At 39.5% G+C, this 18,913-nt stretch overlaps 1 protein-coding gene across 4 annotated transcripts; it reads right to left on the bottom strand.

Annotated features, from left to right (window-relative positions):
• Positions 1-503: 503 nt before the first annotated feature.
• Positions 504-17,090, bottom strand: hdgfl3 (HDGF like 3). 4 transcript variants are annotated; one of them, XM_049562088.1, is made up of 6 exons: positions 16,761-17,090; positions 13,111-13,187; positions 11,518-11,656; positions 11,081-11,242; positions 5,955-6,084; positions 504-4,256 (listed from the first exon to the last, which is right to left on the bottom strand). In XM_049562088.1, the coding sequence occupies exons 1-6, from the start codon at positions 16,842-16,844 to the stop codon at positions 4,174-4,176; spliced, it is 675 nt and encodes a 224-aa protein (XP_049418045.1). In that variant the 5' UTR covers positions 16,845-17,090; the 3' UTR covers positions 504-4,173. The 4 variants fall into 4 exon arrangements, with proteins under 4 accessions (XP_049418045.1, XP_049418062.1, XP_049418037.1 ...); XM_049562105.1 differs by having other exon boundaries at positions 5,950-6,084; XM_049562080.1 differs by having other exon boundaries at positions 5,955-6,087.
• Between the last annotated feature and the right edge of the window lie 1,823 nt (positions 17,091-18,913).

An 18,913-nucleotide genomic window follows, 5' to 3' on the forward strand; every position in this document is an offset into this window, starting at 1 on the left:
ATATACAAGAAATTACACTGAAGAATTCATGGTGCAAATATGCAATAATGCTGTGTAAAAGTAGCCAATTAAACAGATACTATGTGTATGTATCAGGGCTAATATATAGTGTATAGTATCACTGATGGGCAGTATATGAGGCATATACAATGCACGATATAAAACATTATGTCCTCTCCATAGTAATGATTGTATTTAGGGAAAACTGTTCTTTTGTTGTAGTTAAAAGTTAACAGGAAAAGTACAGAAAGACATCAGCTAGCATGCTAATGGTAGCATGTAAGTGTGGTAGTGTTTAATAATTGCTCAAATCACAGATTAGCCAAAGTGCATCTGATGCCAACAGGTGATTTAGTTAAGGTAACAACATAACATTTCCTGTGGCGGCACCACCCTCAGGAAAAACCTGACATTATTGTCCCAGCAGTGATGTGGATTTTATGATGTAAATCCATTTTTCACGCATGCATTAGTCTTGTTTCGTGGTGTGTAATGAGCATCACATCCTCATGATGCATTCCAATGAGTTTATTTTGTAAAAGTCTCGTCCATAAACAGCAAAAACAGTTTACAGTAAATTACAAACCTTGAAAATGCAAAACATGTTCCAAATACGAGCATAACAAAGATCTGAAGGAAATAAAAACAAAGCATGAGTTTACATACAGAAGGTGTCTCACTCAGCTATCATCAAAAAATAAATAGGTCTATATCTCAAGACAACAACAGCGGAAGCAAAGTAAAGGCAACTGGCACAGAGTTAAAAGACAGTAGAGTAGTCTGGTGTCAGTCTAAGATAACTCTCACAGGAACAATGATAAATGCATCATCACACCTTATGTTGTTCACAATGTCTCAGATGAAAACCATTTTACAGCTCTCAGGTTCCTCAGAAAGTTAAAGGAGTTTAGTTTACTGTCAGATTCAGACGTTCAGATGAGGCAACAGAACAAAAAAGTGGATTGTGTTTTATTTTTCCTCCGAGTCCGTCGCATACCAACAGATATCTGATTTTAAACTAAGACTCAACAGACACGTTCATATAAGAATGATGTGGAGTACAACAGTAGAGCATGCCACTATAAAAAGCTTTGAAATATACAGTGATCTATTTCACAGATACACAGAAGAACAGATGTATCACTTGTCCATAAAAAGATGAGCTGTTACCTAGAGCAGTCCGAGTAGAATAGTGGTCCTATATTCTACAACAAAAGTAAAATATACAGATATAGTTCATTTCGAGTTACAATGTGTAACCCAGTTGTGCACAACACTTCATACATTTATCTATGTATTTCCATTCGTCTTTTTCTGGTTACATAAAAGAGTAACATATATGGTGATGGATAATGTCTGACAGTTACCGAATATTCCGTTAAGTCCCTCCCGTAATTATCCTGGTAAAAAAGCTATTTCAAGCTACAACTAGAGTGATCAGTACACTGCAATACCCAACATATATCATAGATGGTAGGAGAGTATATATATATATGGAGGTCTTATCAAATGCATTTGTACACAGTGACAGGTGATCATGGGTGATACGACACAGATAGGTATGCACGGGCCAGTATAAATACTGATTGATGGCTATCTACACTATGTGTGACGATGGGAGTACTGGGAAGAACACAAGCCACTCCAACCCGCTGTTTCATATGGCCGAAATGTGACACGTAGTGACATGACCGTGTTACATCATGTCACGTACAGAGTAAAGATGCACCGATACTGTAGTTTTATTGTGACGGATTTCACAAACTATTGTAAAAACGGCCCTCTGAGCACATATAAGTCACTTTTTAACAATAATTAAAGAGGCAGTAAGTAATTTACTGTGATATATATTTAAAGAAAGTGACAGGGAGGTGGATAAAAACTACTGAGTCCTGCATTGGGTCGGGTGACTGGTGGGTGACCTGCAAAAAAGGTTCTTGTACACATCCTGTTTGTCAGTTCTGGAGCTTAGAAATTTAACTGTAGTTAGTTTTATGTTAACTTAAAACATTAACGCTCTGGTACTTGTGCTATTTTCCATTACAGTTTTAGTTATTTATATGACATTCCCTTTTTTAGAAACTGTATTTATATATTAACCACCATAGTATGAGCCTAATGTTGTGTTCACACCAGGCACGAATAAAACAATTTGTGCGAGTGAATTACATGTACAGTCGATGTAAAGATGTGATTAGATGCAAATTCCCACTGGGCGGCACGATGGATGCCTTGTGAAATACGCAAATGAAGCGGCGTGTAGCGAGTAGCGTGATTTCATGTCATACGCTTATTCACGAGATCGCATTTGGTGTGAACACAACATAAGCCTAAAGGATCTGCGTTATAACACAATGTATCCTCATACAACAGCTCAGATGATATCTAACGAATTAGCGCCTCATGAATTAGTGCCCCTATTTGTAAGGTTAAGGAAAAGAATCATGGTTGAGCATCGTCACGTTCCGTACATAACATATAGTCATGTACTTGACGTAATGCTATTTAGGTTAGGTTTAGGAAAAGAACCACAGTTGGACATCGTCATGTTACATACTTAACTTAAAGTTACGTACTTACTGTAAAGTTACATAAATTAGGTTTAGGAATGTAAAGTTACGTAGGGTGAGATTAGAAAAGTAAAGTACGTAGATTAGGTTAAGGAAAACAAACATGGATGGGCGTTGTCACATTATGTGCTTTAATAGTTATGTATTTAACGTAAAGTTACATATGTTGAGTTTGGAAAAGTAAAGGTATGTTAGTTAGGTTAAGGAAAAGAATCATGATTGGGCATCATCACGTTACATACTTAACGTAAAGTTTCAACGTACCTTGAAATAACTCAAAGTTCAGTTGCTTTCAACACAAATAGCGGTCTCCTCGGTGAAAGTCATGTGTTTGTTTGACCCGTCTATCACCTCAACCTGCATCCTTACGCAGACCTCTGCTCTTCATACTACTTCCTTCTTTACTCCCGTCAGCGCATTGGTCACATGATTGCAGCCTTCCCAATTACGTGGGTTATGGACGAATTACTGGCTCTTGATTATTTGAGTTATTTACGAACTCTAGTGCATTACTTATCGTGGGTACACATATGAACAGTGCATGAGAACAGCCTGTATGACACAGTACAGTAGTCTTTCTGCCAGCTCAATATCGATATGTACATTCAAATATATTTCAGCCACCGAACAGTCACTGTCTCAAGCCAAAACACTATTATTGTAGCATTTAGCCAGCTGATATATTACGACTTCACTTGACTTCACTTGCGTTTTTCTTATTATTGTCTAATTGGGATTTTTCTTTGTAACTTGGCAGCAGGTGCTGTTCTCCCTATTGTATGAAATTATCCAATTAATGACTTCTTTCAACATATTCCATCTATTCCTGTGTGACAACAACTCCAATTACTGAAGACTGTGAGATGGAGTAGATAGTTATGGAAAAAGCTGGTAAGCAGACCTTGAGTTAAGATTATTTGACTGAGTTAGTGGATAGTAATTAAGATAATCAGACATAAGTGTTCTGACATGTTCAACCAGAACAGATGGACATTTCACTGCTGTGTTTTCAGTGAAGCAACGGATTTAGTTCGACTCCTGCAGTTATTAAAAGGGATAAAAGGGAGCCACCTACACCACCCACCGATTATGTAACAAATAAATGTCACTTATCAAGTTATGAAAGGAGCATACCTTATAATTTCAACATTTTCATTCTGGTTGGGCTTTAGTCTGAGCCGAGTACAGAAAAGGTTCAGTTTAAAACAGTTAATGTTAAGACAACTTCTCAATTGTTGCCAAAAGAAGATGATAAAAGTGAAGTACCTAATGCCCCTTTAAATATCCTACACTTCAGGTTGAGTTAAAAATATGAATCGTTCAGAGTCACCGGATAAAAGCAGTTAAAAATCTTAATCTATTTTCGAGAATTCAACGTGACAAAGGTTTTGATTTCTAAAATGGCCCTTGGGGTTATATTTAAGCGCAGAAAAAAAAACTGCATGACATAATGCCCAGTTAAATCCTGGCGTCCACGTGACGACCGATACCAGTATCAGTATGGGTGCATCTTTCATACAAACACACACTGAGAGTCCAACAGAGAGGTGGAGGTGACAATGGCAGCCAGTAGATGGTGCTGATGAGAAATCATGTTGTAGATTCACTTATCCAACATCACAGCTACAAAGAATGATTTCCCCTTCTTGCTTTCTTCTCTTAATGTTCCTCTATGAGCAGCTGGTTCTGGGGACACAGTGAGGAAGAAACACAGTTATTATCAGCACTGTTGGGAGTAGTATTATTGGTATTAAGATGAGTCAGATGTAAATCAAAGTGCTTTTCATACAGGTGAAATTTACTATACAATATGATAATTAATACAAAAATAAATGGGTAAATAACTGTGACTGTGTTACTAATAGAAAGCACACAGTGATAAAAGTAATGACAGTGATCTAGACTAAAAGTACGTCATAAAAATAAGACAAAATGTTGTGGTTTAAATATATCATCATCCTTGACAGTTACAGGGGGTGTTTGCAGTCGGCAGTGAGAGGGGTATCTGAGAATTCTGTTCTAGATCTGTAATTTGCATTATTTATTCAACTAAGTACTAAGTTCAGTCTTCCAAATTCAGATATCTTCAAGTCAGACACTACGTTAAAGAAGAGTGCCCACTTTGAGTCCACGCCCACCACCCATCCTTTCCTTGAAAATCTCTTGATCGCTGCCTCCAAACAGTTTCAAAATTTATGTTTACTGTTTAACTACTTTATTTTCTTCAGATCTTATTAGGGAAGTTTGGGCCAGTGACTTGAATTCAGAGATATCAGCAGAGTTCTGGGAAGTGGCAACATCCTGAGTTCATTGTTGTTCTGTTAACTCATGTTACAGGTTAATTCAGAACAAGGTGATGCATAGATTGCATTACTGAAAATGAAATGTGACAAGTGCAGCTCTGCTGTAGGACACATTTCCTCTAGTTTTGCCCAACATCATACAACGTTTGGACTGTAGGTTTCAAGTGTCTCTCAAAAGCCTATTCCAGAGACATTTAGCCCGTCCACAACTTGGACGTCTTCGGTTGCTCTGCAGAGACTTTTGAGCTGCCATACGACTTACAGATTACTCTGCACTAAGAAATAGTGGTTGCTAAGAAACTTATTGTCCTCACCTGGAAATCTACCACTCCACCCTGTTTTGCACAATGGCTCAAGGAAATGTTATATCTTATACAAATGGAAAGACTGCGCCTGCACAAATCTAATACACAGAGCACATTTGAGGGAATCTGGGGATCTTTCTTGGCACAGAGTCATAGCATTAGGGGCTGTACACATGCTGTGTTTCTTGCGCCCTCAAATTTCATTGCTCTCAATGTAAATGCACAGCAGGCTCGCTAAAATGCCAGAGCAATGCTATTGCAGCTTTTCAAGATTACCAAACTCAGATAACCGGCTAGCGCTCTAAATGGGACAACATATCACATCGAGGCTCTGTAAAAAAAAAACAAAACATGTAGAACAGCCAGCACTGGTACACTTCAAGAGTTTTTATTTGAAGAGACAGAAAACACGGGGGATTCAATTGTAATACACTACTTTGATAAATTAATTGATAAATTAAAGTTTAAAGATTTGCCTGAACGTTAGTCTACAGTGCAGATCCATGTAGGTTAAAAGATAAAGTATATAGGCTTCAAATAAGTAAATCACACGTTGTCCTAACAGTCATATTGTCCTCACAGAGGCTTCTTTACATGTCTGTGTAACCATTCAAAATTTACAGCAAAATGCAAAGTAATTTTCTCTAAATGTATGGGATATTAAATCTTTTCAACATCAGCCTTTAGACCGTGACCCGTTCCTGTGCACCTGTGTTGAGCAAGCACTAATAAAGGATTAGAGCGCTAAATATTTATGTTTATGCATCCCACCTTACTGTCAGTGGTGTTTTGGATGATGTCGTTGTCGGCGTCTCCTCCCTCTGAGCCGCTCTTCTGGTCGTCATCTTTCCCATCCTTCTCCAGGTCATCTTCTCCAGATGAGATCCTCGACAGCTTGGAGGATTTCTGCTGCACACACACAGATCAGGATGCAGGAAAACTTGCTGAGTGTCAGAATTTTGGTTCCTCACAGCCAAAAATGTGAGCAACAGCACGTCAAGACAAACAAACACAGCAGACAATAAGCACTCAGAATGTAAAGCAGGCTCACATGATTCTACTGTACAAAGTGCCCCTGCGCTTTTCCAACACTGACAAGTAGAACTGTTATCTGTGAGAAAGCCCTATTAAAAGCTCCAGAAAAAGCAGGTCAGTGGACCTCGAGTAAAGATTTGGTCTTAATACAAAATACAGATTTAAATATGCATTTCTTTATATCAGTTATTAGTAATTATATTTCATCTGTAACTGTCTTTAATGTATGTGAGGAGACCTAAAATTGATGTGGTCACCATTCAGTAGCAGCAGTGGCACAATCTATCCCTTTAAAATATTCCGTCATTAAAAATCAGTCATCAACTGCTTATAGACGCTTGAATGCTTCGAGATCTCCATTTTAAAATTCATAATTTTACTACTGGTCAGTGTGTGTGTGTGTGTGTGTGTGTGTGTGTTCGTGTGTGCCTAAGGGTGTGGGGCTGAAACCAACCAAATGACTGCACCCTCCTCCCATCGCCCCATAAACACAGAGAACACATCTTTTCTTAGCTGAGGAGAGTCCAGTTCCTTCGTGTACCTCTTGTACACACACACACACACACACACACACACACACACACACACACACAAACATCAGCAAACCGCTCCTCAACAGTGCCACATTCCTTCGGATGCACCACATGTGCTGTGCGTAATGGAGCCCAGTTGCTAGGCAACAGTGGTTGCTAAGTGAGGAGCAGGATGCATGTGACTTTTTCAGCCTGCTTCCATTTACAGCAGCAATGGCTTATGCACTAATACAGTATCACACTGTGGCAGTGCTCTGCAGCACTCCATCCCTTCAAACCTCCCAGCCTTTTTTTTTTTTTTTTTTAAACCTCCAAAATGAAGACAAGGTCAAAGAGAAGAGGACGCCGTCATGAATACAGGACGATCATCAGGAACAGAGGTTGATAAAGAAACTAATGTGGGGATGATTGAAATGTAGAGAAATACCACACTGTGAGGCTAAAGTCTAATTTTCAGCAGAGGAAATTAAATAAAGAAATTTGCCAGGGTGCTCTATTTAAAAAAAAAAACCCTAACTGGAACTCTCCAACCCCTTTACTGCCAATATCCTGATACTCTGAAGACCTGCTCATAGGTTTTATATGCCACTATGGAAATATGAATCAGATATATGTTGGAGGATAAAGCTGATATTAATTATCATTATCTCGCTGTCAACAAATCCCATGGAAAGACAACAAACAGGAGGAAATAGTGCATTTGCTGGGGACCATTTTCAAGGGCAGTGTGTTCATGGTAATGAATGAACATGTCACCCAGAGCAACGGTGAGGGCGGCTTTTAATCTCAGTGTGGTCATCTGGAACATGCATTAACGCTTCTGCCTTTAGAGGTGGTCAGGCAACAAGTGAATGAGCTGAGTGAGACCTTTAAGAGATGCCTGTGTCAGTATCAACCTGTTTTAGGGCTGCCCCCTAATAGTCGACCAAACGTTAGTCGACCAGAAAGTTAGTCTAAGTCAGCAAGATATCACTGATCGCTTCGTCGTAGAAAAAAAACAAAGAAACAAAAAACAAACAAACATGAAACTCAAGTTAAATCAAAACCTATATGACTGGACCGTGTGGGAATTTAATTTGAAAGGACAGACACAGGAAGTCGTTGTGAAGAGAGCTTTCCATTTATTGGTCCATCTACGTCCCAACCCTCACCTATGGTCATGAGCTCATGGTTCTCACACCTTCAACTCAAACTATTGTGCTGCCCTGCCCAAACTATATAATTTAATAATCAAATTAATATTGTAAACAAGCGGACGACTAGTCAACTACTGGCCCTAAATGACAACTGTTGGTCGATGAGGTAAACTCTTAGTCGGGGGCAGTCATAAACTGTTTGTACATGATCGCACCCTAACACATACAGAGGGCGTAGATTTTGTGGGGAGGAGGCAGCGGACACATTCCACTCAATATTGAGAGCATGTGCCCCCCCTTTAAAACGTTAAAGTAACAGAGGAGTTTTATTCTGACAAAGTTAAAGACATTTACGCCAAAAATTGGGGCATAAAAATTCACCAGAATGCAGGAAATTAAAAGTTTGACAGCCCCGCAAAACCCAGTGTACCTTAGCCCTTGTTCCAGCACTAACTCCAAAGCACTGAGTTATTGCAGCCTCTTTCAAGGTAAAAATCAAAATCCAAAAATACTGCAGCTATGCCTTTACCTTAACAGGTTGTTGGTGTGTAATAGGAGTTCTGTCAGTGCTACAAATGAAGCTCAGGGTAAATTCAATCACGGAGACTTTCTTTCATTCATTCACAATTCTCTCTCCATCTCACACCCACTGCTTCCTCCAATCAGCTGACTCTGGGTGTTAGCTCCTCTTGTAAACCAATCAAACTTTCCCATGAACCCTATCAGCCAATCATGTTGCTGCTGCCAAACTTTCTGTTCTCCTCTTCTCTGTCATTTTAGGCAGAATCATCGCGCCCTTCTTTACCCCATTCACCTCCTGTCCCATCTCATCTCATCTCATCTCATCATCATGACCTCTACCAGCGGGGGGGGGTTCCCTACTCTACTATGGCTTTGCCAGCCTCCTCAATTATATGACATCACAATTGGGTCTAATCCCTTTATCTGCTGTGAGGGTCCAAGGACAGACGGTTGTCTTATGCTGTAAAAGCCTCTGAGGCAAATTGTGATTTGTGATATTGGGCATTACAAATAAAATTGAATTGAACTGAACTGAAATGTGCAAACATGACACCCAAGATTGCTTCTACATTCATAAAATCCAACCTCTAAACTGATTACATCAATTTCAGGCCAGTTGTCATGGACAGGTACGTAGGTAGGAAGGCAGGTGAATGGATGGATAGATAGATAGATAGATAGATAGATAGAGCCTCACACACACACACAGGTTCAGTTATTTTGCTTCACAGTTTATCAGCAGTGTGATAGTGGTACACACAAATGATCTGTGAGTCCAGCTGGTTCAGAGGGACGACACCCTATACCTTCCTGGCTGTTAGTCTGATGCTAACAGCTTATATACACATAGGCCCTGTTTAGACGACAACGGTTTCTCTAAAAACGGAAAAGTCTGTCCTTTGCGTTTTGAAAAACTTCTGCGTTTATATGACGACGTTATTGAAACGATCCCCGTTCACACAGAGCCGCAAAATCTACTGGAAACGCTGTAGTATGCACGCCAGGCCAATGGGTGGCAGTGTAAATTTGCAAAGCAACACCACGGCATGACGCCATGCACCTGCGCTGAAGCGCCTTCCCCTACAACGCGGTGATTACAAACCAAAACAAAGAAGCACAGATAACTTTGTCTGGATGGACGACGAGGTGGAGTTGCTACTGTAACAGATCTACACTTCACTTCAAATCAACAGGGTGAGCAGCACAAACAGAGCTCGGCATTGTTGTTGTAACGGTCGGCATGCCTAGTGACTGGAACTGTAATGCACATGTGCGAAAAGTCTCCGTTTTCAGAGGAACTGCATATTGCACGTTTACATGACAACAGAGATGCTGCCGTTTCCAAAAAGTTGCACTCTGGAACCTGTTTTCTAAACACTGCGTTTTCAGGCACCCAAAACGCCACTGTCGTGTAAACGATCGGCCAAAACGCAACTAAAGTTCACCATTTTCAGTTGAAATCATTGTCGTATAAACGGGGCCTAAATAGAGCAGGCATGGGGGCCAATCATGGCCCCTGGACCAATTTTAAACAGCCCTTGGCTTGACTTTCGAAATATACCATATGTGGCCCGCAAGCCTGATCACTTTGCATTTTCTCCCTTCACCTCACAATGGCAGGACAAGTATGGACTACACAGGTGGAGCTAATGTGTTTGCATCATTTCATCAGATGGTAAACAGGCGGATGTAACAGTTAGCTAACAGGAGACAGCCTCGTTAGGATGCAGACATGACCACAGCAAAGAAGCATCGACAGTGACACTTTTAGGAGCAGTGGGAAGCTGAACACATTTTCACTGAAAGATAAAACACTCGTCTCCTTTGTGATTTTTTTTAATAACCCATATAATGCGAGGAGCAGCAGGCCCCCAGGTATTCTCACATTATCTAATCTGGCCAATTAGTTTAAACGCCCCTGAAATAGGGGGTGTGAAACTTCTCTCATAATCGCCTCCTCTTTCCTCACCACTCAGGACTCACAGTTTACTGTCATGCAATCCAGCAATCTTACCAGACATGTCAACTATCTTATGCAGTTTGTTTATATCACTCACTGCCAATACAAAATACCAGGCAGAAGAACAGGAAGTTAAATGCTCTCCACAAAGGAGCAACACAAGAGGACCAGTATATGTCTGTCCACTCTGAAGTGTCTCAGTTTACTCATGAAATACAGACACTGCAAATCTTCCTCATGAACAGCATATGTGTTGGAAGTTCATGTCAGTTTGGCTTCTATTATTGTTCCTGAGTATTTGTAGTCACCAACAACACCTTTCCCATAGATAATCATTTCTTGGTGGGTGTTGTTACACGTCCTAAAGTCACCCTGGACAGGTCACAGGTCACTATCACAGGGCTGACACATAGAGACACACAACCATTCACACTCACATTCACACCTACGGACAATTTACTCACCAATGAACATGCAAACTCCGCACTGAAGGGCTCCCCCACCCTGGGTTCAAACCAGGAACCCTCTTGCTGTGAGGTGACAGTGCTAACCACTGCACCACCATGCCACACTTTTGTTTTCTTCCAGTTCAGATGCAGAAAACTGGACCTTCAGCAACCAACAAACAGATCTACCCACCTACGACATTCACACCATCTTCACTACTCCTGTTACACCTGAATTGTGTTAGCGTACCACCAGCTGGAGTAAAGTACCTTAGAGGTGGCCGTCTTTTTCCGTTTGGATCCGGTCTTGTCTCCCTTCAGCTTCTCCTTGTCATCTTCCTCCTCCACAGAGTCGCCCTCCTCGCCCTCACTGCTGCCATCAGCAGCATTTCCCCCCTCTTCTGTTTCTGATGAGCTCTGTTGCTGGATGGCCTGTGGACAAAACATGCCAAACTTCTTTGGTTGTTGCAAAACTAAAAGCAGACACTTCAAATGTATAAATGTGACAAGTTAACACAAATGAATCTGTCTTTCTCACTCAAACACTATCTGCTCTGAACAGCCCTTTCCTTTGTGTCTCACACTTTTGGCGAGGCAACAATGTGGCTTTGTCGAGCATCAAGCCTGTCTGGCATCTCTGCTTCCCCCTCATGTTTTCTCCCACTGTTTTCTCTCTGGACCACAGACACAATAGACCGCCGACTGACCTGATAGCCTGTGAACTTGACTCCGGGGTTGTTCTCGATCTCCCACAGGCCCTCGTTGAAGCCTTTCCTCTTGTTGGACTTGCCAAATTTGTCTTTATACTCCTTGTAGGGCAGAAGATCCTTCGGGCCCAAGAATGCGCTAAAGACGGGAAGAGAGATATTTATTATCATTATTATTACTGAGACAGTCTGGGAAAACACGTGATGCTTCAGGAGTTAAACTCAGCAGTAAAATAATCTGACCTTTACGTGCAAATGTTTGAATCTAAAGATGTGAAATGTTGCAGAAAAATAGAAACTTTAAACCAAAACCCAGTCAGTATTAAACTGCAATAATAAAACAAGTAAAACCCCATTTATTTTAAGAAGTGCCTGCTTATACAGCTATAAGCTTGAATATTAAATGCCTATGTGAAAAATCTTTATTTATCACTGATGCATTTGGCAGTATATCAGATAGGGCTGGTTTATGATTGTAATCACATGACCAAAGTCCCATAACTCTGATGACAACTGAGCAAAGTCCATCTTTAGAGGCTGCTGTTTGTAAACAGTATTGACAGGGAAAGTGAAAGCCAACTTTTGTTTTCTGGCACTGTGTCCACGATTTTCATAGCTCCCTCTTGAATGCTTGCCGCTTACAGTCTGGCACCTGGTCGCTACCTTTTTATAAAGTCTGGACCATAGAAGGATTACTGAATGGCACAGGCCCAGGGGCCCAAAGTGTCGGGGGGAGGATGGCCCTCACCTGCAAAATGTCACTCAAATCAACATGTACTCATCAGGAAGAGATTCAAAATGACCACAAAGAGATGCAAAGGAAGTGCAAAGAGGCACAAAATAACTACAAAAAGGGCAAAACAACCACTAAAAAGACAAAAAATGACCAAAAGAGTTTCAGTGTAGAACTGAAGAAGGCTCTTGGATGAGAGGTGAAACATCTTCAAGTAACTCAAGCAACTCCAGTTGCCCATGATATCGCACTTATGAAGGCTAAACAACTTTTTTTGAAGATGATTTTTTGGGGGGCTTTTTTCCTTTATTGACAGGGCAGTGTGAGGTGTGAGGAGAGAGGGAGGATGGCATGCAGCAGGGGGGCCACGGGCTGGAGTTGAGCCCACAGCTGCTGCAGCAATGGCACTGCCTTTGTGCATGGAGCTCCCACCCTACCCACTGAGCTACTGGGTGCTCTGGCTTAACAACTTAAAGGTGTGTGTGTCTTGCGCCAGTGTAGAAAAGGTGGTGGGGGACTTTGCATATCTGTGCCCAGGGGCCACCTGCACGAGAATCCGCCCATGGTCCTGACCTTTAAGATGTAGCTGAAAGCTCAGGAAGATGCTCTTTGACCTTCAGTTTAAATTATCATAACTATTATTTCCAAGGCCAAGAATGAACTTTCCCACTTAAACATATTCATAAACAAAGATGTAGAAAGAGTATTGTCAGGGATGAGAAACATTTCTAAACAATACTTAAACATAAAACAATCCTGCTATGGTGCATCTGTATCACAGCTCCATAACATTCATATCAAATAACATAAGTGTAAGAGGAGAGCTGGCTGCACATCCTGGAGGAAGAAGAGGTGCCTACGTTTCATGGGTCCCAAAGAAGAAGATAGGGTACTTGTTGGCAGGCGGTTTGACAGCTCCCTCTGGAAGCTCATCAATCTGAAGGACAGGCAGAGAGAAACTGTTACTGAATATTTATTATTATACTCCTCGTTTGTACACTCCATATGACCTGCTGTACACAAGCAAGAAAGGGTGGTGAAACTGCTGTGAACTTCTGCACATCTCCAGGTCAATATTCTTATTATGTTCCTGAGTCAAACTGTAAAGATCTCTCATTTTTAAACAGATATAATTGACATATTTTCCCTCATAGATGCATAATGTTCTGTATCATCTTTCTTGACCTTTGCAGTGCTGGCTTTTAGCTTTTATTCTTATATTTGTCTTGTTATACATAAACAAAGTGTAATGAAATTGCTGCCAACTTTTGCACATCCCCATGTCAATATTTTGCACATTCCTGATTAAAACTGTACAGCTCTCATTTTGAGACAAGATGTATTAGACATATATCTTTTTTCTTATCTTTATTGTATTTTTTCCTGTTCTATATTGATGTTTTGCATGCTTACTTTTATTCCTGTATTTGTCTTGTTATATACATAGACAATAAAATGTGGTATAATTTGCTGTGAATATTTTGCATATTCCTGAGTAAAACTGTACAACTCTCATTTTAAAACAGATATATTGGACATATCTTTTTTCACATTTTAATAGTATTTTTGCCCCGCTTTATATTTATGTGTCTTGATTTTTGCAGTGCTTGCATCTATTTTATTTTTTCAAATATTTTTTATATTATTTGTTATATTATTATTACTATTATTTTTAATGCTTTTTGTGAATATTTTTTAAGTTCAATAAGTAAAGGAACAAAAGAAAATAGGAAAAAAATACAAAAGCAGTACACAGGGGGAAAAGTTAAATATGAGGTCATGGGATGTTTAAAGAAAACACGACAAATTTTGCTAGTTTAAATTAAGGTGTCATGTATGGTTACATACAATAATCATGTGGAGTCTGTCTCACTCAACATTTTCTCCGTTGTTATTTTCCAATTCTTTTCGATGTTGTAAAGAGTGTGTCACCTGTTCCAGAAGATGTTAAGTGTTCAACAATATTCTTACTTGTCATATTTTTTTCTCATATTTGCATGTTTTCCTGTTCTATACTTATGTTTCGGGCCTTTATGGTGCTTGGCTTTATTTTAATATTTGTCTTGTTATACAAAAACAATTAAATGTGGTGACATTGCTGCCAACTTTTGCAGATACCCTGGTCAATATTTTTGAAAAAAAAAAAGAAAAAAAAAGAAAAAGAAAATTAAAACTTGAATAAAACTGTACAGCTTTCTCATTTTAAAACAGATATATTGGACATATTATATATATTTTTTTTCATATTTTTGTTGTATTTTTTTCTGCTCTATATTTATGTCTCTTGACTTTTGCGGTGCTTGCTATTATTTTTATATTTGCCTTTTTATACCTAAACAAAAATTGCTGCCAAATTTTGTACATCTCCAGGTCAATATTTTTGCACATTCCTGACTCAAACTGTACAGCTCTCTGGTTTTAAAGCAGGATATATTTGATATATTATATCTCTTTTTTCATATTTTCTCTGGGCCACATTTATGCTTCTTGACTTTTGCGGTCCTTGCTTTTATTCTTATATTTGTCTTGTTACACATAAACAATAAAGTAAAATATTAATATTTTCTGAGTAAAACTGTACAGCTCTCATTTTAAAACAGATGTATTGGACATATTATATTTTTCTTTCATGTTTTTGTTGTATTTTCTCTGCTCTATATTTATATCTCTTGACTTTTGTGGTGCTTGCTTTAATTGTTATATTTGTGTTGTTATACATAAACAATTAAGGGTGGTGAAATTGCAGTGAACTTTTGCACATCTCCAGGTCAAACAGTACAGATCTCTCATTTTAAAACAAGACATATGTGACATATTTTTACATATATATATACCTGCCAACTTTTGCACATCCCCTGGTCAATATATTTACAAAAATAAAAAATTTTTGATTAAAAACTTTGCAGCTCTCATTTTAAAACAGATACACTGGGAATATTATTTTTTTTTTTCATATGTTTTTTCTACATTTTCCTGCTCTATATTTATGTCTCTTGACTTTTGTGGTGCTCACTATTATTTTTATATTTGTCTTCTTATACATAAACAAAAATTGCTGCCAATTTTTGCACATCTCCAGGTCAATATTTTTGCACATGCCCAAGTAAAACTGTACAGATCTCTCATTTTAAAACAGGATATACTGGACATATTATATATCTCTTTTTTTCCTGCTTTAGATTTATGTTTCTTGACTTTTGCAGTGTTTGCTTTTATTCATATTTTTTTAAAAAATATTTTTTAATATTGTTTATTATATCATATTCTTATATAATTTTTTCAATACAATACACTATTAATGAACATTTTTTTGCGTTCAATAAGTATAAGAACAAAAGAAAAGCAGTACACAGGGAAAAAAGTCAAATATGAGGTCATGGGATGTTCACAACAACATGACAAATCTTCCTAGTTTAAATTAAGATGTCATATATGGTACATACAGTAATCACGTGGAGTCTGTCTCAGGACTCTCATATTTGTATGTTTTTCTGTTCTATATTTATGTTTCTTGACTTTTGCAGTGCTTGCTTTTATTCTTATATTTCTCTTGTTATACATAAAGTGGTGACATTGCTGCCAACTTTTGCACATCCCCTGGGCAATATTTTTATTACATCCCTGAGTAAAACTGCAGATCCCTCATTTTAAAACAGGTGCACTGGACATACTATATATATATATATATATATATATATATATATATATCTTTTTTCATATTTTTATTGTATTTTTATGTTTCTTGACTTTCGCAGTGCTTGCTCTTATTTTCATTCCCCCTTCCTTATTTGTATCACATGCACCAAACACCAAAGCAATCCCCCTGCACGTGCAGACTTACTTGACATTAACCTGACTCTGACTGTAAACTGAATCAGACCTTGTGTAATGTTGTGAGCGATGCTCCAAGTAATGTGTTGCAGGAGGCTACAGATGAATCCTGACAGCCTCCTCCTGATCCTGCACTGTGGAAACCCTCAGTAACTCACAACACGATGGCCCATGTGCGCCATTGAATCTGAGGCCATATCTGTGTGCTGTTAGGAGGCTATAGTGTGTGATACATGACATCATTTATTGCAAATGAGACGGCTGTATTAATAGTGGTGTTTAAACAGAGGCGCTGCGGGTTACCTGAGGTCAACTACTGGCTCATTTATTCTGCTGCTGACAGCGACATGCAAACAGTAAATTACAAAAACACATGTTGAACTAATTAGAGGGAAATATTAAGATGAGAGATGCGTTACAACTGAAGCAGGCGGTGAATGGAAGGAAGGAAGGAAACGTTATGAGAAAATGGAGTCCAATAAATGTTACGTTTGTCATATTTTTATAATGTCTCTATTTATACTCAGACAAAGGCTTTCTGTGGCTGATACACGCAGACTAAATGTGTCTGAGCTCAGCGCACCGTAGCATCCTCCTGTTCCCCAGCGAAGCAGCGGCTGTATTGTGTAAATCAACCCCGCCTCCCTGCGCTCCCAGCCCGGCCGCATCACAGACTCACCCTCGCCGGCCAGTGCGGGTATCCCTTCATCTTAGCGAAAACCAAATCTCCTGCCTTGTATTCCCGCGGCCGTGGTCGAGCCATGTCGCTGGATGGAGACGGAGGTGTGAGGTGACTTTATAATCCTGTGCGCTTCTCCCCGGGGCCCTCAACGCAGGGCTAAATTATCGACCATCAATGTTTTTATATCAAGACTGCAGTTTACACGGAAATAAATAATTAAAAAACGCGGAAAACGGGGCCTGGGAGAGGGCTATCCTCTTACGCACGAATTCAGGTGTAAGCGTCACCGAGAATGGCCTAAGTTGGAGTAGGGTACCTGTAAGACACGCAAAGTCTGCCAGAATAGGACACATCAAACTTCCGGTCATCGAAATAAAAGCAACGCTGACGCACATGTCTCCAACATTTAATCCCACCAGTATCCAGTCAAAACACTGTCCTCAATGTGTCTCCTTCAATTTAACATGAACAACTCTTTTCTCTGCTCCACTGAAACACCTCACTTTAGTGAAAATATAATCTATAATGAAACCAAACCCAACAGTTTGACTTCATGACACATGGTTAAAGCTGACAGAACATTACCAACAAAGTGATATAACACATATTAATGGCAGTGATCAAATAACCTATCTTCCTGCCATCACACACACACACACACACACACACACACACACACACACACACACACACACACACACACACACACACACACTCAGATATAACTCCAGTTTACATGTCTCCATTTTATTGCCTCCACAGTTTAATGGCAGCTGGCAGCCACTTGGTGGAAGCATATCCCCTGTGATGTTTCCTTCCTTCAGCCTTTCCACAGACAAGTTGACACCAGTCCAACTTCTTACTACATCTACTTCTGTTTTATTGTTAATTTTAGCAACAAGTTAGATGTAAATGTAACAGCCGTTTAACCCTTTGAAACCTGAGCAAATTGGCTTGATTTCCTCCTTCTTAAAACATGTGAAGAAGGCAATGAACATCGAAAGAAGAAATGAGCCCAAAATTAGCAAGAAATTAGTAAAAATAAAAAAAAATAAAATTAAAAACAAGTAAATCAGTTTAAAAAAGGAAGAAAGAAAAATATAAACAAATAAAAAAATGACCTGGAAAGAGTGCTCAAAAATTATAATAATTATGTAACATAATTTTAAAATATAATAATCTTAAATATGGTTTTCTAAATCTTTTTTTGTGGTTCAGGCCTTTGGTGGGCGGGGCAGTGGGGTGTCATGGGGTTGGAGGCTGCAGGCTGGAACTGAACCTGTGGCTGCTGCAGTGAGGACACAGCCTCTTGTATATGGGGCACCTGCTCTACACACTGAGCCACTTGGCGCCCCGAAATGACACCAATTTGCTCAAGGTTCAAAGGTTTAAATACTTGCAAAAGGCATCTGTTGGTCCAGGTTTCAAAGGGTTAAGGAAGGCAAAAAAAAGGACAGAAAGATTTCTTTGTGTGGATACATTAAGACAGTGGTTCACAACCTTTTGCCCCCGTACTACCATTTAATAAAGATAAAAGTGCAAACAGGAAGCATCAGTGGAAAAAATAAACAAATAGAAAGCGATATAATAAGGGCGCATCAAAAAGAGGCAGAATATAATAAAGAGACAGACTGGATGGCTGATTTTATGTTGACCAATGGAAGGATAGATATTGCACAGTTTTACAATACTGATATCGCACCTGAGTGATGATTGTAAGCACTGACGAATAAAAGCAAGACATAATAAAGCTTGTTGGCAGAATTACAGTTAGTATATACAGATATGAGTGATGATTGTCCATAGATTTAGTATGTGTGGTCTGCAGGGAGCAGTGTTGGTTGTACAGTGTGACAGCAGCAGCAGGAAGGACCTGCTGTATCTCTCTGTCAAACACCACAGGTGAAGCTGTCGCTGAAGGAGCTGCCCAGAGCTGTCCAAGTGTCTTGCATGGGGTGGGACATGTTGTCCATAAGACATGATCACTTGGCTATATCATTTTCCTTTCTCCCACCACCTCCACCAGGTTGAGAGAGCATCCCAGGACAGAGCTGACCTTCTTTATCAGTCTGTTGGGTCTCTAGACGATGGCTGATGCCACCACAGAGTCGTAGAAGGTCCTCAGGAGTGTCCCCTGTACTCCAAAGGAC

The sequence above is a fragment of the Epinephelus fuscoguttatus genome, linkage group LG2 (genome assembly GCF_011397635.1).
Source record: "Epinephelus fuscoguttatus linkage group LG2, E.fuscoguttatus.final_Chr_v1".
In the NCBI taxonomy this organism is placed as follows: Eukaryota; Metazoa; Chordata; class Actinopteri; order Perciformes; family Serranidae; genus Epinephelus; species Epinephelus fuscoguttatus.

Excerpts from the sequence above, each read along its gene's own strand:
- hdgfl3 (XM_049562080.1), bottom strand. The coding sequence starts at position 16,844 with ATGGCTCGACCACGGCCGCGGGAATACAAGGCAGGAGATTTGGTTTTC. Across the intron at positions 13,188-16,760 it reads ACCCGCACTGGCCGGCGAGG|ATTGATGAGCTTCCAGAGGG; the intron begins GTGAGTCTGTGA and ends CCTGTCCTTCAG. Across the intron at positions 11,243-11,517 it reads TCAAGTTCACAGGCTATCAG|GCCATCCAGCAACAGAGCTC; the intron begins GTCAGTCGGCGG and ends TTTTGTCCACAG.